General features: G+C 43.2%; 1 protein-coding gene across 18 annotated transcripts in view; it reads left to right on the top strand.

Annotated features, from left to right (window-relative positions):
* magi2a (membrane associated guanylate kinase, WW and PDZ domain containing 2a) overlaps positions 1 to 20,906 on the top strand; it is a 168,974-nt gene that overhangs the window by 124,996 nt on the left and 23,072 nt on the right. For 10 of the 18 annotated variants that reach the window (XM_058416825.1, XM_058416823.1, XM_058416838.1 and 7 more), the window contains 6 exons: positions 7,367 to 7,398; positions 11,335 to 11,503; positions 12,675 to 12,716; positions 14,795 to 14,910; positions 16,537 to 16,729; positions 17,380 to 17,652. In XM_058416825.1, the coding sequence (XP_058272808.1) occupies positions 7,367 to 7,398; positions 11,335 to 11,503; positions 12,675 to 12,716; positions 14,795 to 14,910; positions 16,537 to 16,729; positions 17,380 to 17,652 (825 nt within the window). The remainder of the gene's footprint in view (positions 1 to 7,366; positions 7,399 to 11,334; positions 11,504 to 12,674; positions 12,717 to 14,794; positions 14,911 to 16,536; positions 16,730 to 17,379; positions 17,653 to 20,906) is intronic. The other 8 variants (XM_058416826.1, XM_058416839.1, XM_058416841.1 and 5 more) reach the window with 5 other exon arrangements.

Here is a 20,906-nt window from a genome sequence, read left to right as displayed (position 1 = left end):
CTGTCTGAATAGGGCTTCAGCCTTAGAGGCTCCGCCCACAACATACTGAAGAGTCTGATATCTTTTTAAACCACAAGCTTCAGAATGTTCAATGTTTCTGTCTGTAGATCCGTGTATTCCTCTTCAGGAGAACCTCTGGAGTCTTTAAGATCTATCAGGTGATCTCTGTTAGTTCAGTCGAACACGGGTTTTCTGCAAATATAGGCAGAGCTTGGCTCTGGGGTCTTTTCAAGCATTACTCAAGCATCAACTGTTTTAGTCGTGTCCATGTTGATGATTGAACGTCTTCGTCATGTTCCACTCCACAGTGGAGGTTAATATGAAAGTAGACACTCAGGACTTCAAGAGTTTGTAGTGTTTCAGAAGGATTTCTGTTTTTCTCTAGACTACTAGGAGCAATAGATTCATAGAGAAGTTCCAGAAAAACAAAAATGTTGATATCAAACCCATTCCTGCTCTCTGAGATGTTCTCCGAGTGTTTGTTCATCTAAACAGCAGCTCAGATTTCATCTTCAAGCAGTAAAATTCTGTGTAAAGTTCTCCAACAGAGGGAAAAAGACACGGCTAAAACACACACTCACGACTGACCAGAACATCATTCAGATCTTTGTTTTCATTGATTGAAAATAAAAGAGTCGTCTAGACGCACGACTCGGTGACATGGTTTTGGTCAGGAGAGGTTTTAAATGTGCTTTGTCTACATGCTGAGGTGATGAAGCAGAGCTACCATTACCATGGCGACGGTGGTTGTCTTCCTATAACAGAACTTGAAGCGTCATAATGATTTGTAATAATGACTTTTTATTTGGTTATTAGTTACATTTAAGCTGTTTATAGCAGCTATAAACAGTCATGACCTCTCTTTTAGTTTTTCTGACCAATCAGAATGGATTGTGAGCATTGTGTGTGTGTGTGTGAGCTAATGAGAGTGTAACAGGGTTTCAGGGTTGCTTTAGGAATACAGATCGCTGCGTATCGTCTCATCACAGAGCTAATGATCTGCAGCAGCTGTGATCTGGTCATTAGGAGAAATGGGACTCGTCCCTTCAGCGTGTGTGTGTACGGACTACAAACAGGCCGATAATTACTGCTGCAGCACGCTGAGATCTTCTCCACTCGCTCACTATCCCGGCTCATTCACTGGTTATCATTCACCCCACTGTCTAACACAATCCCTCATTAACACAGACAACCTGGACCTGAGCTACAGCCTGGCGTTGTTTATTTATTTTTTACCCTAATTATACACCATAATCTCTTTTTATTTCTGATACAGTTCTCTTAATTGCAAAACAATTACACCATATTGAAAAGAAATATGCTGATCAGATCTGTCTTGATGAGATTATTAGAAAACAAGTGAGATTATTAACCTGACTTATTAACCTGAATTCTAGGCCTGGATTGGTGGCTGATATTTTCTCTTTTTATTTCTCTGGATATAAATGATAAACATTATTAGAGAAATAACACAAAGGCTAAAGTGTGTATAGGAACAGCCTTAAAAATAAATTAAATATTTAAATTGCTAATCTAACTTAATCAATTAAATCAATTAATAAATAAATGAAATCAATGAATAATTAAATTAAATTAAATAATGAATTAAATAAATACATTTTAAGAATGAAATCTTCTTTATTGTACGTAGTAGCTTGTTTTATACAGAGTCTATGACTGAAAGGTTCCTTTGGGAAACGAACTGAACAACTTCTTTATGTTTAAGCGAATCTTCTGTTTCTTGATTCTGAATCAGAGTCAATTTGATTCTTTTGCTTTGTTTGATTCAGTGATTCGGTTCGGGAAAACGTTTAAAAAAGAAACCCCAAAAATTACACAGAGAGAACACAGAGCTTCCTCCAGAGTTTATTTACACAATAATACACACAAGAATAAGAGAAAGAAGAAGAAGAAGAAGATGATAACAAACATGAGAAAAAAGGAGAAGAAGAGGAAGATGAGAAGAAGATGAAGAGGGAGAAGAAGAGGAAGAAGAAGCAGCGGAAGAAGAAGAAGATGATGTTGATGAGGATGATTGTGATGATAAAGAACAGAGGAAGAAGACGGAGGAGGAGGAGCAGAAGAAGACAAAGAAAAAGAAGTAGAAGAAGATGAGTCGAAGAAGTCGAAGAGGAGGAGGAAGAAGAAAGAGAAGAAGAAGATTCACTTTTTTCAACTAAAAAAATAAAGTGTAAACTCTGCTTATGTTGCAGAAAAGGGGCGTGGCTAACAGGTGCCTCAGATGGAACACAAAAAAGTTGTATTTGAGGCGATGCACCCTTGCTAACATTCACACACCAGACCCTAGTGTACATAGTGCACAGTGTTAGTGTGTCATTTGGGACGCAGGTATAGAATACGATTCACTGCCTGCCATGAGTCGATTCAGAGTCGATTCAGAGTTAAAGCTCTGACTCACTGTATTGTTCTCACGGCAAACAGGTCACGTGAACGTAGCGTGTAAAGAGTGATTTAGGACACAGCCTCACTTAAGGGTTTGATAGTGATGTCTGAGACGCTGCTGGAATAACTGTCTGACTCGGACGCAGCAGAGAAGATAAAGTTTTTGTACAGGTTTATGGTAATTGCCTCGAGGCAGTTCGACTTTAATAGCGCCTCTTTTCTTTTTTCAGGTTTTTAATCTGAGCCGCTTTGTAATTGGCTCAGATATTACCCTCAGAAACGGGCGTTCAGCCTGAGGACTCGGCAGTGTGTTGCCTTCTTAGATGAGTTGGCTAGATTTCATGTGTGTGTGTGTGTGTGTGTGTGTGTGTGTGTGTGTGTGTAATTATTCACTTCACTACACCAGCACTCATTATTTTCTGGTACATTTTCTCACTCTGTGGTTCAAGACTCCAGAAAACCAATCAGATGTAGCCAGGTCACGTCTCTGCAGCTGCTTTGGCCAATCAGAGTGTGTGTGAGATGCAGCAGGTTCGTGTGTGTGTGTGTGTGTGTGAGACAGAGAGAGACATCACAGTGGGCTTTAGGTCTCAGTCAGATAATGAAACACACTGCTGGCTGTGAAACTGGGAGAAGCTGCTGATTTGGCGTTAAATGGACATCAGATGTTCTGATTACACACACACACTGTGTTTCAATTAGCTTACACACACACACACACACACACACACACACACACACACGGCAACTGAGATGTCAGGAGGGAGTGAGACAGAAAGAGAGAGATGGAGAGATAATTAGGGACATGGAGGGACAGAGAGAGTGAGAAAGGCATAGAGAGAGGGAGAGACAGATAATGATGGAGAAAGGGATAATGAAAGAGAGAGATAGAGAGAGTAGGAGAGAGGGAAAGAGTTAGAAAAAGAGATAGATGAAAGAGGGAGCGAAAAGGAAATCAAGAGACAAAGAGAGGAGAGAGAGAGAGAGAGAAACAGATATGAGAGAGAGAAACAGAGAGATATGAGAGAGAGACAGAGAGAGAGAGAGAGAGAGATATGAGAGAGAGAGAGAGAGAGATGGTGGAGGGATAGAATAAAACAGAAAAAAGATGAAGATTAAGAACGAGACAGAGAAAGGAGAGAAAAGTGAGAATCAGGAGGTAGCTCAATCACAAGAACGGCTCGGTTGATCGAGTCAGGCGGCAAAATGCCGGACATCAGGGAAGTGTGGGGGAATTACGAGGAGGAAATACGTCACGATGAAAAATCAGCCTGGTCTAGACGACTAGACGACAAACTAAAAAGAACAAAAAAACCCGATAAAGCTGTGAAAGATAACAGAAGTGGCTCGAGTGCAGAAACACAGACCTGAACTTTTTTCCTCACTGAGAAAAGTGGAAGTGTGAGACGAGTCGTTATTTAAAGCTCTCGCATGCTGAAATCATCCAATCAGGGCTGCTGATATACGAATATGCAAATGAGAAGAAGGGGAAGGTGGGGTTTAGGAATGTAGAGTGTGGAAGGTCAGATTATGAAGATGTTCAGGATTCAGTGTTAATCCCAGGTAAAGTGTGTGTAGTGTGAAACCTCCAGCTACACAATCCCAGGAGCCAAGTTCATAATCACACAGGGAAATACTCTATATTCCAGTTCAGGTGTTGTTTTTCAGGGGTTGGGCTCGGCCCCTTAGTTCCAGTGAAAGGAACTCTTAATGCTTCAGCTTCATACCAAGACATTTTGGACAATTTCATGCTCTTTGTGGGAACAGTTTGGGGATGACCCCTTCCTGTTCCAACATGACTGCACACCAGTGACCAAAGCAAGGTCCATAAAGACATGGATGAGTGAGCCCAACCCCTGAAAAACAACACCTGAACTCAATGATTTGGAGGGGTGTCCCAATACTTTTGGTAATATAGTGTATTTAACATGTAAGAAGAGTTATTATTATTGGTAGTAGTAGTAGTAGTAGCTGTAGTTGTAGTAGTTGTTGTTGTGGTATTGCCCCTAGTGGTCAGAAATGGAAATTGCATAAATTTGCTTGGAAATATTGCTAAAATCTGGCAACCCTGATTAAAGACATTGCCTTCATCTTAAAGGCAGCTTCCTGACTCTACACTGGATCATAATTCAGGTGTAACGGCGTCTCTGTTCCATGTGTTGACGATGTAGTTTTCTTCCTTCTCTCTTTCCTCTGCGCTCCGTCATCCTGCTCGTCTAACACTTCGTTTCAGATGTTAAAGAGCGTAAGAGGCCGCTAGCTCGTTTCTGAGACAGTAGCATGGCTCAGTGAAGCGCGTGAATGCTGTTTATTTTGTTGTTTACTGCATCGCTGATCTCCTGTTCTGTTCTGTTCTGTTTTGTATTTTTGTTTGTCAGTTTGTGGTTGAGGCTATGTGCTGTGGAGAGGGTTAGATTACTGAGAGAGAGAGAGAGAGAGAGAGAGAGAGAGAGAAAGAAAGAACGAGAGAGGGAGAGAGAGATACAGAGAGAATGTGACAGACAAAGAAAGAGAGAGAGAGAGAGAGAGAAAGAACAAGAGATTGAGAAAGAACAAGAGAGTGAGAGAGAGAGAGAGAGAGAGAGAGAGAGAGAGAGAGATTGAGGAAGAGAGAGAGATTGGGAGAGAGAGAATGAGTGTGAGAGAGAGAGAGAGAGAGAGAGAGAGAGAGATGTTCACTAATTCCATTCAGACAATTTTTGTAGCTGTGCTCGCTCCTGCAGGGCGTCAGTGGCAGCACATGAAAGACAGTGTGTGTGTGTATGTGTGTATGCGTTTGTGTGTGTGTGTGTATGCGTCTGTGTGTGTGTGTGTGGGTGGGTGTGTGTGTGTGTGTGTGTCAGTCTTCAAGGCCAATTTCGAAACAGCTCCCAAGTGCACGTTCACGCATTCATGAATTTTCCCCTTTTGATGTTTAGCCGCTTTGTTTATCTTCAAACTCGCTTTTTCTTTCTTTTCTCCTTCTTTTCTTTTCCTCTGCATTCTGTCCGTCGCCTGATCTTGACCTGCTGCAGGGAAATAAACACCTCTTTGTGTATAATTGAGTGTTTGTATCCCGGTTGCTGTTAGTAAAGCTGAATGACTTTTCACTGCATCTGTAGAATGTGTGGGCGGAGTCAGAGCCAGGATTCAACACCGGCGCATCTGATTGGTGTTGAACTGAAATGTCAAATCATAGGTATTTAAAGAGGGAGGCTAATCCCACATGCTAGTTTTTTTTCTTAAGTTTTCCTTGAAATTCAGCTGAATAAAGTTTAGTTTAATTACATTTAAAAAGTAATTTCCAACAAACACCATCAAACCTCCAACACCAGCTGTGTGTGCTGTCTAAAGACTGGTCACGCTTTAACACCGTCTGATCCGAATCTAGATCCAATCTTATGATGGAACCCTTTGGTGGTGTGTGATGCTGAATGTTTAGAGTTTGTGGTGAGTGATGGTATTTAATGTTGATTGAAGGTGTTTGATGGTGAATGTTTAGAGTTTGTGGTGAATGATGGTGTCTGATGGTGAATATTGGTATTGTTTTGGTGAATGATGGTGTTTACTAGAGATTATTGGAATTTATCTTGAATGTTGGTGTGTGAATATTGGTACTTGGTGATGGATGATGGTATTTAATGTTATTTGGTGGTGTTTGATGGTTGAATGTTTAGAGTTTAATGTTTAATGGATGTTATTGGAATTTATGTTGTTGTTTGATGGTGAATTTTGTTATTCGGTGGTGAATGATGGTATTTAATAATGATTGAAGGTGTGTGATGGTGAGTGATGGTGTTTCTTGGTGAATGATGGTATTTAACGTTGTTTGTTGGTGAATATTTAGAGTTTGTGATGAATGATGGTGTTTTATGCTGAATTGTGGTATTGTTTTGGTGAATAGTAGTGTTCACGTTGAGATTATTGGAATTTATGGTGAATATTGGTGTATATAGGTGAATGATGGTATTTAATGGTGATTGAAGCTGCTTGATGGGAAATATTGGTATTTTATGGTGAATAATGGTGTTTAATTGTGAATATTGGTATTCGGTGGTGAATGTTGGTATTTAATCATGATTGAAGGTGTTTGATGGTAAATATCTGTATTGTTTTGGTGAATAATGTGTTTAATGGATATTTGGAATTTATGATGAATAATGGTGTTTAATGATTTGCATTTAAAAGTGTTTAGAGGTGTTTGATGGTGAATGTTAGTACTTTTTGGTGGAAGATGGTGTTTGAAGAAACCTCAAGATGAAGAAGAAGAACAAGAACAACAAGAAGAAGCCACAAGATGAAGAAGAAGAACAAGAACAACAAAAAGAAGCCTCAAGATGAAGAAGAAGAACAAGAACAACAAGAAGAGGCCTCAAGAAGAAGAAGAAGAACAAGAACAACAAGAAGAAGCCTCAAGATGAAGAAGAAGAACAAGAACAACAAGAAGAAGCCTCAAGAAGAAGAAGAAGAACAAGAACAACAAGAAGAAGCCTCAAGATGAAGAAGAAGAACAAGAACAACAACAAGAAGCCTCAAGAAGAAGAAGAAGAAGAAGGCTTTGATGGTGAATGTTAGTATTTTAAGGTGAATGTTGGTGTTTTATGGTAAATATTGGTATCTTTGGTGGAAGATGGTGTTTGAAGAAGCCTTAAGATGTAGAAGAAGGCTTTTATGGTGAATGTTTTCGAATGGTGAAAGTATTTGTTGCTGGATGTTGGTGCTTACTGGTAAATATTGGTATTTTATGGTGAATAAAGGTGTGTAAAGGTATATGTTATTATTCTGTGGTCAGTCTTGGTGTTTGACGGTCAGTTTTATGATGTGATGGTAATTCAGACTCAACACTTGATTCACCCGGCAGTGTTAGACACATCTCTGTGTTTTCTTTTTGTTTCCCTCTGCATTTCTCCACACATTATTTTACACCTCCTCTTCCCCCACACCAGGTTAGAGGTTAAACACTTCTGTTCTTTTACCGTTGCAGGTCACTTTTCACCTTGGAAGAGTCCCAAGCAGGTAAAATGAACCAAACCTCACTGTAAGCCTCGTCTTCCTCCTCAATGTCTCTCCTTAAAAACCAACCAGCTAATTAATCTGATTATAACACTAACCACTAATAATAATAACCACTAATCATGCCAGGACCTAATAATCTGTGTCTGGAATGCTTTATTAATCAGTTATAATACATTCATAACACAGTAATTACACGACTTGTGCTAAAACGGCAGATTTTCTATTTTCTTTGAATTTGTTGTTCTGTATTTCAGCTTATAACGAACAAAAACTAAATAACTTTTAACTTACAGAGTAATTCTTTTTGTTATTTTGACTTTTGTCTAAAAATAAAAACAATACAGATAATGAACTCGACCCTGTTTCTGTCAGGGCTATCTGATCAGTAAACTCTTACACATATAATTATTTAAATATATATATATATATTTTTAACATTCATTCTTAAAATATTACACACAATGTTGTAATTATTTTTTAAAAGCATCGCGATCATATGTATTATTCATAACACATTATAACACTTTTTTTTATTAGAGTTCCAAAAACACTGCTCATGTTTATTACATTATATTATTTATAACTATGTATAAATATTATTGTTATTTAAAAAGATTTATGTTGAATATAACTAATAAAAGTAAAATAATACACTATATTTGTGTTATATTTGAAAAGAGATGACAATGCAACTACTACTAATAATAATAATATAAACTATATCTGTGTTACATTTAAAAATGATGAAAGTATAACTAATAATAATAAATTATTACACTATATTGTGTTACAATTTTTTTTAATATGAAAATATAAATATTATTATTATTATTATTATTATTATTAATATAATGTATATCATGTGTTATAACTGCATTATAACATGTTATGAATGTGTTCATAGATGATCTCATGGCCTTTGTACAAAGTGCCACCAAATATTATTACTACTATTATTATTATTGTTATTATTATTATTATTAATAATAATATTAATAATAATAATAATAATAATAGTAATAATATTTGGTGGCACTTTGTACAAAGGCCATGAGATCATCTAAGAACACATTCATAACATGTTATAATGCAGCTATAACACATGATACACACAATGTTAAAGAAAATATTGTCCACTTTAAGTTACATTATAATTCAGAACTCATCCCACAGAGACTCTGGTCTCTCTCTAATATTCCACACGGCCTTTATTTAGCTCGTTCAGCTCCTGGATATGATTGAATAGATTTTCTAAAATCACGACACGCATCTAAACTATCAGATTAAATATTATTTAAATATTATTCTGATGCTTCACACTCAGCCCACAGCCCCTCTGTGATGAAATAATCAGTCACACGCTGTCTTTTTGCTCTAACAGTCGCCTCACAGCGCGCGTGTGTGTGTGTGTGTGTGTGTGTGTGTGTGTGTTTCTGATGATGACACACTGACATCTTTTCATCTCCCCCGTGACTCGGGCTCTGTACTCATGCAGGATCACCGCTCTAACATCGACCCGCTCTGATAAAACCTGACACCTTTTTCATCTTTTCCTCCTGCTTTCTTTAATTACATGCAGTGTGTTTAATTAAGTGTGTGTGTGTGTGTGTTTCCACTAATTGTTGTATATTCAGAGTCTGAGTGCACAAAGAGAACTGTTTTTACTTCATCAGTTTATAAAAACTAGCGAAGCATTTTACTGTGCAAATCTGATATGGAGAAATTGTGTGTGTGTGTGTGTGTGTGTGTGTGTGTGTGTGTGTGAACTCGTTGTAGCTCCGGCACAAATACTGGGATAATATTAAAAGTAATAAACTTTAATATACTGTAGAAAAAAAAAAATAGTAGTAATAATATGTTATAAACAGCAAATATACAGTAATAAACAGTTAATAAATGTTCCATAAACAGTTATAAGGAGTAATTAGACAGTAATAGAGTAAACATTTAATAACGAACATTAATATCACAGCTAGCAGTAAATAAACAGTAAAGCAGTTAATAAACTGTTAATAAACAGTAATAAATAGTTAATAAACCATTAATGAACAGTAATAAGTGGTGTAACATTAATTAAATGGAATTAAACAGTAAATAAACAGTAACTCCTGTACACACACACACACACACACACACATACACACACACAAACACACACACACACTGTGTTGTGTTTATCCCAACACAGTGTTTGTTAGATATTAGTGATAAATCTCGGAGTTCAGTGTGCTGTAACAGTTTGAGTTTTTATAGAAGTGATGAAGTAAGAGCAGTTCCTCACACTAACACACCCGACTCTCAGACTCTCAGATCCTCACAGTGCCTCACATGACTCTCAGATCCTCACAGTGCCTCACATGACTCTCAGATCCTCACAGTGCCTCACATGACTCTCAGATCCTCACAGTGCCTCACATGACTCTCAGATCCTCACAGTGCCTCACATGACTCTCAGATCCTCACAGTGCCTCACACGACTCTCAGATCCTCACAGTGCCTCACACAACTCTCAGATCCTCACAGTGCCTCACATGACTCTCAGATCCTCACAGTGCCTCACATGACTCTCAGATCCTCACAGTGCCTCACATGACTCTCAGATCCTCACAGTGCCTCACATGACTCTCAGATCCTCACAGTGCCTCACACAACTCTCAGATCCTCACAGTGCCTCACACGACTCTCAGATCCTCACAGTGCCTCACATGACTCTTAGATCCTCACAGTGCCTCACATGACTCTCAGATCCTCACAGTGCCTCACACGACTCTCAGATCCTCACAGTGCCTCACATGACTCTCAGATCCTCACAGTGCCTCAAATGACTCTCAGATCCTCACAGTGCCTCACACAACTCTCAGCTCTTCACAGTGCCTCACATGACTCTCAGATCCTCACAGTGCCTCACACGACTCTCAGATCCTCACAGTGCCTCACATGACTCTCAGATCCTCACAGTGCCTCACATGACTCTCAGATCCTCACAGTGCCTCACATGACTCTCAGATCCTCACAGTGCCTCACACAACTCTCAGCTCTTCACAGTGCCTCACATGACTCTCAGATCCTCACAGTGCCTCACATGATTCTCAGATCCTCACAGTGCCTCACACAACTCTCAGATCCTCACAGTGTCTCACACGACTCTCAGATCCTCACAGTGCCTCACATGACTCTCAGATCCTCACAGTGCCTCACATGACTCTCAGATCCTCACAGTGCCTCACATGACTCTCAGATCCTCACAGTGCCTCACATGACTCTCAGATCCTCACAGTGCCTCACATGACTCTCAGATCCTCACAGTGCCTCACATGACTCTCAGATCCTCACAGTGCCTCACACGACTCTCAGCTCTTCACAGTGCCTCATACGACTCTCAGATCCTCACAGTGCCTCACATGACTCTTAGACCCTCACAGTGTCTCACATGACTCTCAGATCCTCACAGTGCCTCACACGACTCTCAGCTCTTCACAGTGCCTCACATGACTCTCAGATCCTCACAGTGCCTCACACGACTCTTAGATCTTCACAGTGCCTCACATGACTCTTAGATCCTCACAGTGCCTCATACGACTCTCAGATCCTCACAGTGCCTCACATGACTCTCAGATCCTCACAGTGCCTCACACAACTCTCAGCTCTTCAAAGTGCCTCACACAACTCTCAGCTCTTCACAGTGCCTCACATGACTCTTAGATCCTCACAGTGCCTCACATGACTCTTAGATCCTCACAGTGCCTCACACAACTCTCAGCTCTTCACAGTGCCTCACACAAGTCTCAGCTCTTCACAGTGCCTCACATGACTCTTAGATCCTCACAGTGCCTCACATGACTCTTAGATCCTCACAGTGTCTCACATGACTCTTAGATCTTCAGCATCTGGCTGACTGCTCAGTGTTGTTCACTCTATATGCTGCTGTATTTGCAGGTTTTGGAGCACTGGGACCCTCAGGGTGGTGTTTGTTCCCCTGCCTTGCCCCACACCACCCCCTACCTGCCCTGGCCCTCAGCCACTGACCCCTCTCAGGGTCTTGACCTCAGCAAACCTGACCCCTTTGACCTGTACACCAAATCCAGGGCTTTGTATGAGAGTAGGCGTAAGTAAACACCAGAATGGGTCGAGATTGTGTTAGAGCTGAGAAAATGTCTTTCAGGTTTCTTCAGAAGCCTGGAGAATCTGGAGGTAAATATTTTATTAGACGTTCACGTGTGGATGCAGCAGCGACGTGAGCACCATGCTCACACACTTACCTTCTGATGTTGTTTTTATACCTGACTGATAATGTTCAGAGATTTGATTCTTGATATTCTGGAAGATCTAGAAGGTTGATACATAAACTATGTTTTTTTTTATTTAACTGTTCATTTTAAGAGGAAAAGGTTCATGACAGTTTTAAAGACTGTCTAGAAAAGTGCCTAAGAGTGAGATCTGAGACCTTTGATCCTGTTCAGTCTGGCCTGGACATCACGTCTCATTGCTCTTTACTGCCCCTACTGTTTACACTGGTACTGCATCCTTCACTCCAAATTCTACAGTATTAATCAGACTGCAGGCCACGCCCTTGATTTCACTGTTCAAAATTGTACTTTAAACAGTCTGAAAAGGGCGGAGTTTAACTTTCCTTTGATCAGCTATACTTATATCTAGTCATGTGACATCATGTCTTTATCTCAGCATGCTGCTTAGCGTGAAAACTTAAATTACTTAATGTAAAGGCTTGAAACACTGACAGTCTCAGAGAAGGAGGCGTGGCCTCTGTGTGTAAGTCTCAGTGAAGGAGGCATGGCCTCTGTGTGTGTGTCCTGTCAGTCTCAGTGAAGGATGCGTGTCCTCTGTGTGTGTGTATGTGTGTGTGTGTGTGTCAATCATAGTGAGGAAAGCATGGCCTCTGTGTGTGTGTGTGTCTGTGTGTCAGTCTCAGCAAAGGAGGCGTGGCCTCTGTGTGTGTCAGTCTCAGTGAAGGTGGCGTGGCCTCGATGTGTGTCAGTCTTTGTGAGGGAGGCGTGGTCTCTGTGTGTGTCAATCTCAGTGAAAGTGGTGTGGCCTCTGTGTCAGTCTCAGTGAAGGAGGCGTGGCCTCTGTGTGTCAGTCTCAGCGAAGGAGGCGTGGCCTCTGTGTGTCAGTCTCAGTGAAGGAGATATGATGATAATATGATCACATGAATATGGAAGGTGCTGCTGACAGTGTGTGTAAGAGAGAGAAGTGTGTGTATGTGTGTGTGTGTGTGTGCTGTGATTTATGGGATGTCTTTTATATCTCTCTTTCAGAACCAGGCCTTCCTCGACCCATTTACCCAGGAGAACCCTCAGGTGAGTGACAGAACCAGGCTCACACTTGGTATTACTCACACACACACACACACACACACACACACACACACACTGCATGCATGTGAAACTACAGCATGATAAATCAGAGTTGTATAAAATTACAGCCTGAGATCAGTAAGCTCTGAGGAAGTCATTAAATACACTATATAGCCAAAAGTATTTGCTCCTGCCTTGACTCGCATATGAACTTAAGTGACATCCCATTCCTAATCCATAGGGTTCAGTATGACGTCGGTCCACCCTTTGCAGCTATAACAGCTTCAACTCTTCTGGGAAGGCTGTCCACAAGGTTTAGGAGTGTGTTTATGGGAATTTTTGACCATTCTTCCAGAAGCGCATTTGTGAGGTCACACACTGATGTTGGACGAGAAGGCCTGGCTCTCAGTCTCCGCTCTAATTCATCCCAAAGGTGTTCTATCGGGTTGAGGTCAGGACTCTGTGCAGGACAGTCAAGTTCATCCACACCAGACTCTGTCATCCATGTCTTTATGGACCTTGCTTTGGTCACTGGTGCACAGTCATGTTGGAAGAGGAAGGGGCCAGCTCCAAACTGTTCCCACAAAGTTGGGAGCATGGAATTGTCCAAAATGTCTTGGTATGCTGAAGCATTCAGAGTTCCTTTCACTGGAACTAAGGGGCCAAGCCCAGCTCCTGAAAAACAACCCCACACCATAATCCCCCCTCCACCAAACTTTACACTTGGCTCAATGCAGTCAGACAAGTACCGTTCTCCTGGCAACCGCCAAACCCAGACTCGTCCATCAGATTGCCAGATGGAGAAGCGCGATTCGTCACTCCAGAGAACGCGTCTCCACTGCTCTAGAGTCCAGTGGCGGCGTGCTTTACACCACTGCATCCGACGCTTTGCATTGCACTTGGTGATGTATGGCTTGGATGCAGCTGCTCGGCCATGGAAACCCATTCCATGAAGCTCTCTGCGCACTGTTCTTGAGCTAATCTGAAGGCCACATGAAGTTTGGAGGTCTGTAGTGACTGACTCTGCAGAAAGTTGGCGACCTCTTCACACTATGCGCCTCAGCATCCGCTGACCCCGCTCCGTCAGTTTACGTGGCCTACCACTTCGTGGCTGAGTTGCTGTCGTTCCCAAACACTTCCACGTTCTTATAATACAGCTGACAGTTGACTGTGGAATATTTAGGAGTGAGGAAATTTCACGACTGGATCTGTTGCACAGGTGGCATCCTATCACAGTTCCACGCTGGAATTCACTGAGCTCCTGAGAGCGACCCATTCTTTCACAAATGTTTGTAAAAACAGTCTGCATGCCTAGGTGCTTGATTTTATACACCTGTGGCCATGGAAGTGATTGGAACACCTGATTCTGATTATTTGGATGGGTGAGAGAATACTTTTGGCAATATAGTGTATGTCACAGTGTCATTAAACACATCTTCAAATAGAGCTGCAGCGGAAATTCATGTTATTCACTCAGTCAGATAAAGCCAAGGTTCAGGGGGGAAATGAATCCTACCTCAAAATAATATTTCATTTCCAACATTCCAGCGCCGAAATAACTTTATCATGGTTCTCCTTCTGCATGACTGAGGAACACTAATCTAATCTAGAGAGAAGCTAGGCTAGTTAGCCAGGCATGCTGAGACTAGCCAGGAATGAAGAGCGTTGTTATGGTTACCGTCTGAAAAAAAAGAAAAAGCAAATAAAAATGAAACGAGTCTTTGATCTTAGAGGCTTTTCTGAGTTCATAACGTTTAGCATGTTGTTAGCGGAGATTAGATATTAGCAATCTGATCTAAAGCTACTACATGTAGCTCAGAGGTGCCGCTGTGTTCACTGTCGTCTCTGGGAACGGCCATTTTGTTTCGATGTCATGCCAAAGTAGGAATTCCGAGTTCAGGGGCTGATTGGATTTTCCTAATTTAGAAAAGATAAGATGATGAGACGTTTAGTCAACTGCAGCGATAGAGTGAAAGAGAACAAGAGAGTTTAAAGTGGTATTAACACACAATCCTAATCTCTCTCTCTCTCTCTCTTTCTCTCTCTCTCACACACACACACACACACACACATACACACAGCAGCAGAGTTCCAGGAAGTAGAAGTGAATCTGCACAGAGAAAAATCCGGCTTCGGCTTCCGGATCCTGGGAGGAGAGGAAGCAGGACAGCCTGTGAGTCCGGAGGTTCCTGAGAAGGCTCGTACTCTACAGCTCACACACACACACACACACACACATATATATATATATACACTACTCACAAAAGGTTAAGGATATTCAGCTTTCGGGTGAAATTTCAGGATGCACCTAAAATGCACATGTCCAACTGTTCAGTGTTTCAGTACTTTCTGCAGAACTTGCTGTTCTCTAACAAGGTTCTTAACGGCAAAATTCACAACTGGTGTTTGATCCATGAATCGACCAATAAATTTTCTGGTTCAATTAGAATTGGTATTTAAACAGTCCTCTTCATCATGCTGTTCACATTTTGACATCATGAGACCAAGACAACACCTAACAATTGATCAACAGAACCTCGCCATTGTGAGGCTTCAAACAGGATGTTCTCAGAGGGAAGTGGCCACTGAGCTTAGAGTGTCACAGAGTGTCATCAGCAGGTTGGGACAGAGATACAGAGAGACTGGAAGAGTCACAGAAAGGCATAGAAATGGACATCCTTTGGCCACATGCCACGTTGATGAGCGCTTCATTGTAAACAGTGCCCTGCGGAACCGGATGATGAATGCCACTCAACTCCAGGCACATTTAAGGGAGGTGAGAGGAACCCAAGTGTCACGTCAGACCATTCGAAACCGTTTACATCAGCGTGGTCTGCGTGCTAGACGACCTGCAAGGGTACCTGACCACACCACCAGGTACAGGCGTCGGGCCAGGGAGCATTTACCCTGGACGAGGGACCAGTGGGCCTCAGTGCTGTTCTCTGATGAAAGTCGATTCACGTTGAGCAGAAATGATGGCCGCCAACGATGTTGGAGACGTCAAGGAGAGCACTATGCATCAGCCACTGTTGTGGTGGTGTTACAGTCTGGGCAGGTGTGTCCACTCAATACAGAACTGACCTACATCTTGTGTATGGTACAGTGACAAGCCAATACTACCTGAATAACATCATTAATCCAGTCATTGTGCCCCTGCATGAACAACACAGGCCTAATTTCATCTTCATGGATGACAATGCTCCAGCTCATCAAGGTCGCATCATTAGGGAACGGCTGCTGGGGTATGGAGTGGCCTGCACTTTGTCCAGACCTGAATCCCATAGAAAACCTCTGGGATTGGCCGAGTCGCCATGTAGAGGCTCGTAACCCTGCACCCCAGAACCTCAATGACCTGAGGGCCACGCTTCAAGAAGAGTGGAATGCCATGCCTCAGCAGACAATAAGTCGATTCGTGAACAGCATGAGACGTCGTTGTCAAACTGTAATTGATGGTCAAGGGCACATGACAAATTATTGAGACATTTTTTGTTGTGGTATACCCACCACTGTTGTTGGCTTTTGTTTCAATAAACTGTTTGAGATGAGGAAATCACCATTGCATGCTTCTACTTAAATGCCCGACTTTCATGATATAATATCACTGTAGTGTGAACTTTTTACATTTTCCATAAATTTCACCCTAAAGCCAAATATCCTTAACTTTTTGTGAGTAGTGTATGTATATATACTACATATTTAATTTTTATCTTTCTCTCCTGTATCAGATTCTCTGATTATTATTATTATTATTATTATTATTATTATTATTATCATTGCAGTATAGTGTGATGTTAGTGAGACGTTGTCATTGTGTCGGGTGTAGATCCTGATTGGAGCGATCGTAGAGAACAGCCCGGCAGATAAAGATGGTCGTCTGCGTCCCGGAGACGAGCTGATTTCAGTGGACGGTATTTCTGTGGCAGGAAAACCTCATCGCCACGTCATCGATCTGATGCATGTAGCGGCTCGAACCGGCCACGTCAAGCTCACGATACGGAGGAGAGTGCAGCCCGCGGGTGAGTCAGACGCTGATCATCAAAACAAACGCTCCGTTTAATAAAGACAGAACACGGCTAATGAGCTTAGTTCTCGAGTTCTTCTTCTTCTTCTTAACATGTTTGTCATTTCTGAGATGCTCAAACACTTTCATGGACTCTTCCTCACATGCTAATAGCACCTCCTACAGGAAACAGGAAGTGACACTTGTCTAACAGACGGTGTAGATTCGATTATTTATGACTTCATTGATATCACATCATGATGCCATGCAGCCGACACTGGTGCTTGGACCCACTAATTGCTCCTTGCAGGACATACACTGTAAAAGAGACAACTTGCAGTAGAACAAATATGAAATGGCTGACTGATCATTTATCCTCAGGACATTTTCAAAATTAGAAGAAGAACTGAGTGCAAAAAGAAAGAAAAGGGAAAGAAGAGTGCAGGGGCAGTTATGATACAGCGCCCCTGGAGCAGGGAGGGTTAACAGCCTTGCTCAACTGCCCAACAGCCCAACAATGGAGCTTGGTGGTGCTGGGGCTTGAATTCTGATCCTCTGATCAAGAACCCAGAGCCTTGAGCCACCACTGCCCCAAACATGAGAATACTGAACAGACTGAATAATAAATCTGGAGTGTGATCTCAGGGCAGTGTTTGTCTTCCTCAGGTGACTCGTGTCCTCAGAACGGACGCAGTCCCGGCTCCATCTCCACGCAGCACAGCTCACCTCGGAGTGACCTCAACTCCGGAAACTTCTCCAACAGCGGTGGTGGCAGTGGCTGTGTTCCTCCAAACCCCACCCCTAATGCCACACCCTCACAGCCTTCGGACGCAGTGGCCAGTCAGGCCAGTGATGTCATCATTCAGCGCAAGGAGACGGAAGGGTTCGGATTCGTCATCATCAGTTCGCTGAACAGGCCAGAGACAGCAGCTGCTGCAGGTTTGACTGAGGGTTTCACAGAACTATTTTACATTTGTACATTTGTAGTGTTTTTGTGTGTTTGTGCGATCACTTATTTGCTCACCCACTCACTCACAGACTCATCCTCTCACTCACTCACTCACTCACAGACTCATCCTCTCACTCACTCACTCACTCACTCACTCACAGACTCATCCTCTCACTCACTCACTCACAGACTCATCCTCTCACTCACTCACTCACTCACAGACTCATCCTCTCACTCACTCACTCACTCACTCACAGACTCATCCTCTCACTCACTCACTCACAGACTCATCCTCTCACTCACTCACTCACTCACAGACTCATCCTCTCACTCACTCACTCACTCACAGACTCATCCTCTCACTCACTCACTCACTCACTCACTCACTCACTCACAGACTCATCCTCTCACTCACTCACTCACTCACAGACTCATCCTCTCACTCACTCACTCACAGACTCATCCTCTCACTCACTCACTCACTCACTCACAGACTCATCCTCTCACTCACTCACTCACTCACAGACTCATCCTCTCACTCACTCACTCACTCACTCACTCACAGACTCATCCTCTCACTCACTCACTCACTCACTCACTCACAGACTCATCCTCTCACTCACTCACTCACTCACTCACTCACTCACTCACTCACTCACAGACTCATCCTCTCACTCACTCACTCACTCACAGACTCATCCTCTCACTCACTCACTCACAGACTCATCCTCTCACTCACTCACTCACTCACTCACTCACAGACTCATCCTCTCACTCACTCACTCACAGACTCATCCTCTCACTCACTCACTCACTCACTCACAGACTCATCCTCTCACTCACTCACTCACAGACTCATCCTCTCACTCACTCACTCACTCACTCACTCACAGACTCATCCTCTCACTCACTCACTCACTCACTCACTCACAGACTCATCCTCTCACTCACTCACTCACAGACTCATCCTCTCACTCACTCACTCACAGACTCATCCTCTCACTCACTCACTCACTCACTCACAGACTCATCCTCTCACTCACTCACTCACAGACTCATCCTCTCACTCACTCACTCACTCACTCACAGACTCATCCTCTCACTCACTCACTCACTCACTCACAGACTCATCCTCTCACTCACTCACTCACTCACTCACAGACTCATCCACTCACTCACTCACTCACAGACTCATCCTCTCACTCACTCACTCACTCACTCACAGACTCATCCTCTCACTCACTCACTCACAGACTCATCCTCTCACTCACTCAGTCACTCACTCACTCACTCACTCACTCACTCACAGACTCATCCTCTCACTCACTCACTCACTCACAGACTCATCCTCTCACTCACTCACTCACTCACAGACTCATCCTCTCACTCACTCACTCACTCACTCACTCACAGACTCATCCTCTCACTCACTCACTCACTCACTCACTCACAGACTCATCCTCTCACTCACTCACTCACTCACTCACAGACTCATCCTCTCACTCACTCACTCACTCACTCACTCACAGACTCATCCTCTCACTCACTCACTCACTCACAGACTCATCCTCTCACTCACTCACTCACTCACAGACTCATCCTCTCACTCACTCACTCACTCACTCACTCACAGACTCATCCTCTCACTCACTCACTCACTCACTCACTCACTCACTCACAGACTCATCCTCTCACTCACTCACTCACTCACTCACAGACTCATCCTCTCACTCACTCACTCACTCACAGACTCATCCTCTCACTCACTCACTCACTCACTCACTCACTCACTCACTCACTCACAGACTCATCCTCTCACTCACTCACTCACTCACTCACAGACTCATCCTCTCACTCACTCACTCACTCACTCACAGACTCATCCTCTCACTCACTCACTCACTCACAGACTCATCCTCTCACTCACTCACTCACTCACAGACTCATCCTCTCACTCACTCACTCACTCACAGACTCATCCTCTCACTCACTCACTCACTCACAGACTCATCCTCTCACTCACTCACTCACTCACTCACTCACTCACTCACAGACTCATCCTCTCACTCACTCACTCCCTGACTCACTCACAGACTCATCCTCTCACTCACTCACTCACTCACTCACTCACAGACTCATCCTCTCACTCACTCACTCCCTGACTCACTCACAGACTCATCCTCTCACTCACTCACTCACTCACTCACTCACAGACTCATCCTCTCACTCACTCACTCACTCACCCACTCACTCACAGACTCATCCTCTCACTCACTCACTCACTCACTCACTCCCTGACTCACTCACAGACTCATCCTCTCACTCACTCACAGACTCACTCACTCACTCACAGACTCACTCACTCACTCACAGACTCATCCTATCACTCACTCACTCACTCACTCCCTGACTCACTCACAGACTCATCCTCTCACCCACTCACTCACAGACTCATCCTCTCACTCACTCACTCACTCACTCACTCACTCACTCACTCACTCACTCCCTGACTCACTCACAGACTCATCCTCTCACTCACTCACTCACTCACTCCCTGACTCACTCACAGACTCATCCTCTCACTCACTCACTCACAGACTCATCCTCTCACTCACTCACTCACTCCCTGACTCACTCACAGACTCATCCTCTCACTCACTCACTCACTCACTCACAGACTCATCCTCTCACTAACTCACTCACTCACTCACTCCCTGACTCACTCACAGACTCATCCTCTCACTCACTCACTCACTCACTCACAGACTCATCCTCTCACTCACTCACTCACTCACTCACTCACTCACAGACTCATCCTCTCACTCACTCACTCACTCACTCACTCCCTGACTCACTCACAGACTCATCCTCTCCCTCACTCACTCACAGACTCATCCTCTCACTCACTCACTCACTCACTCCCTGACTCACTCACAGACTCATCCTCTCACTCACTCACTCACTCACTCACTCCCTGACTCACTCACAGACTCATCCTCTCACTCACTCACTCACTCACTCACTCACTCCCTGACTCACTCACTCACTCACTCACTCCCTGACTCACTCACAGACTCATCCTCTCACTCACTCACTCACTCACAGACTCATCCTCTCACTCACTCACTCACTCACTCACTCCCTGACTCACTCACAGACTCATCCTCTCACTCACTCACTCACTCACTCACTCACTCACTCACAGACTCATCCTCTCACTAACTCACTCACTCACTCACTCCCT

Source organism: Hemibagrus wyckioides, linkage group LG19, assembly GCF_019097595.1.
Source record: "Hemibagrus wyckioides isolate EC202008001 linkage group LG19, SWU_Hwy_1.0, whole genome shotgun sequence".
Taxonomy (NCBI): domain Eukaryota; kingdom Metazoa; phylum Chordata; class Actinopteri; order Siluriformes; family Bagridae; genus Hemibagrus; species Hemibagrus wyckioides.
Note: the sequence above shows the minus strand (reverse complement) of the source record. Positions and strands in the feature narration are given on the sequence as shown.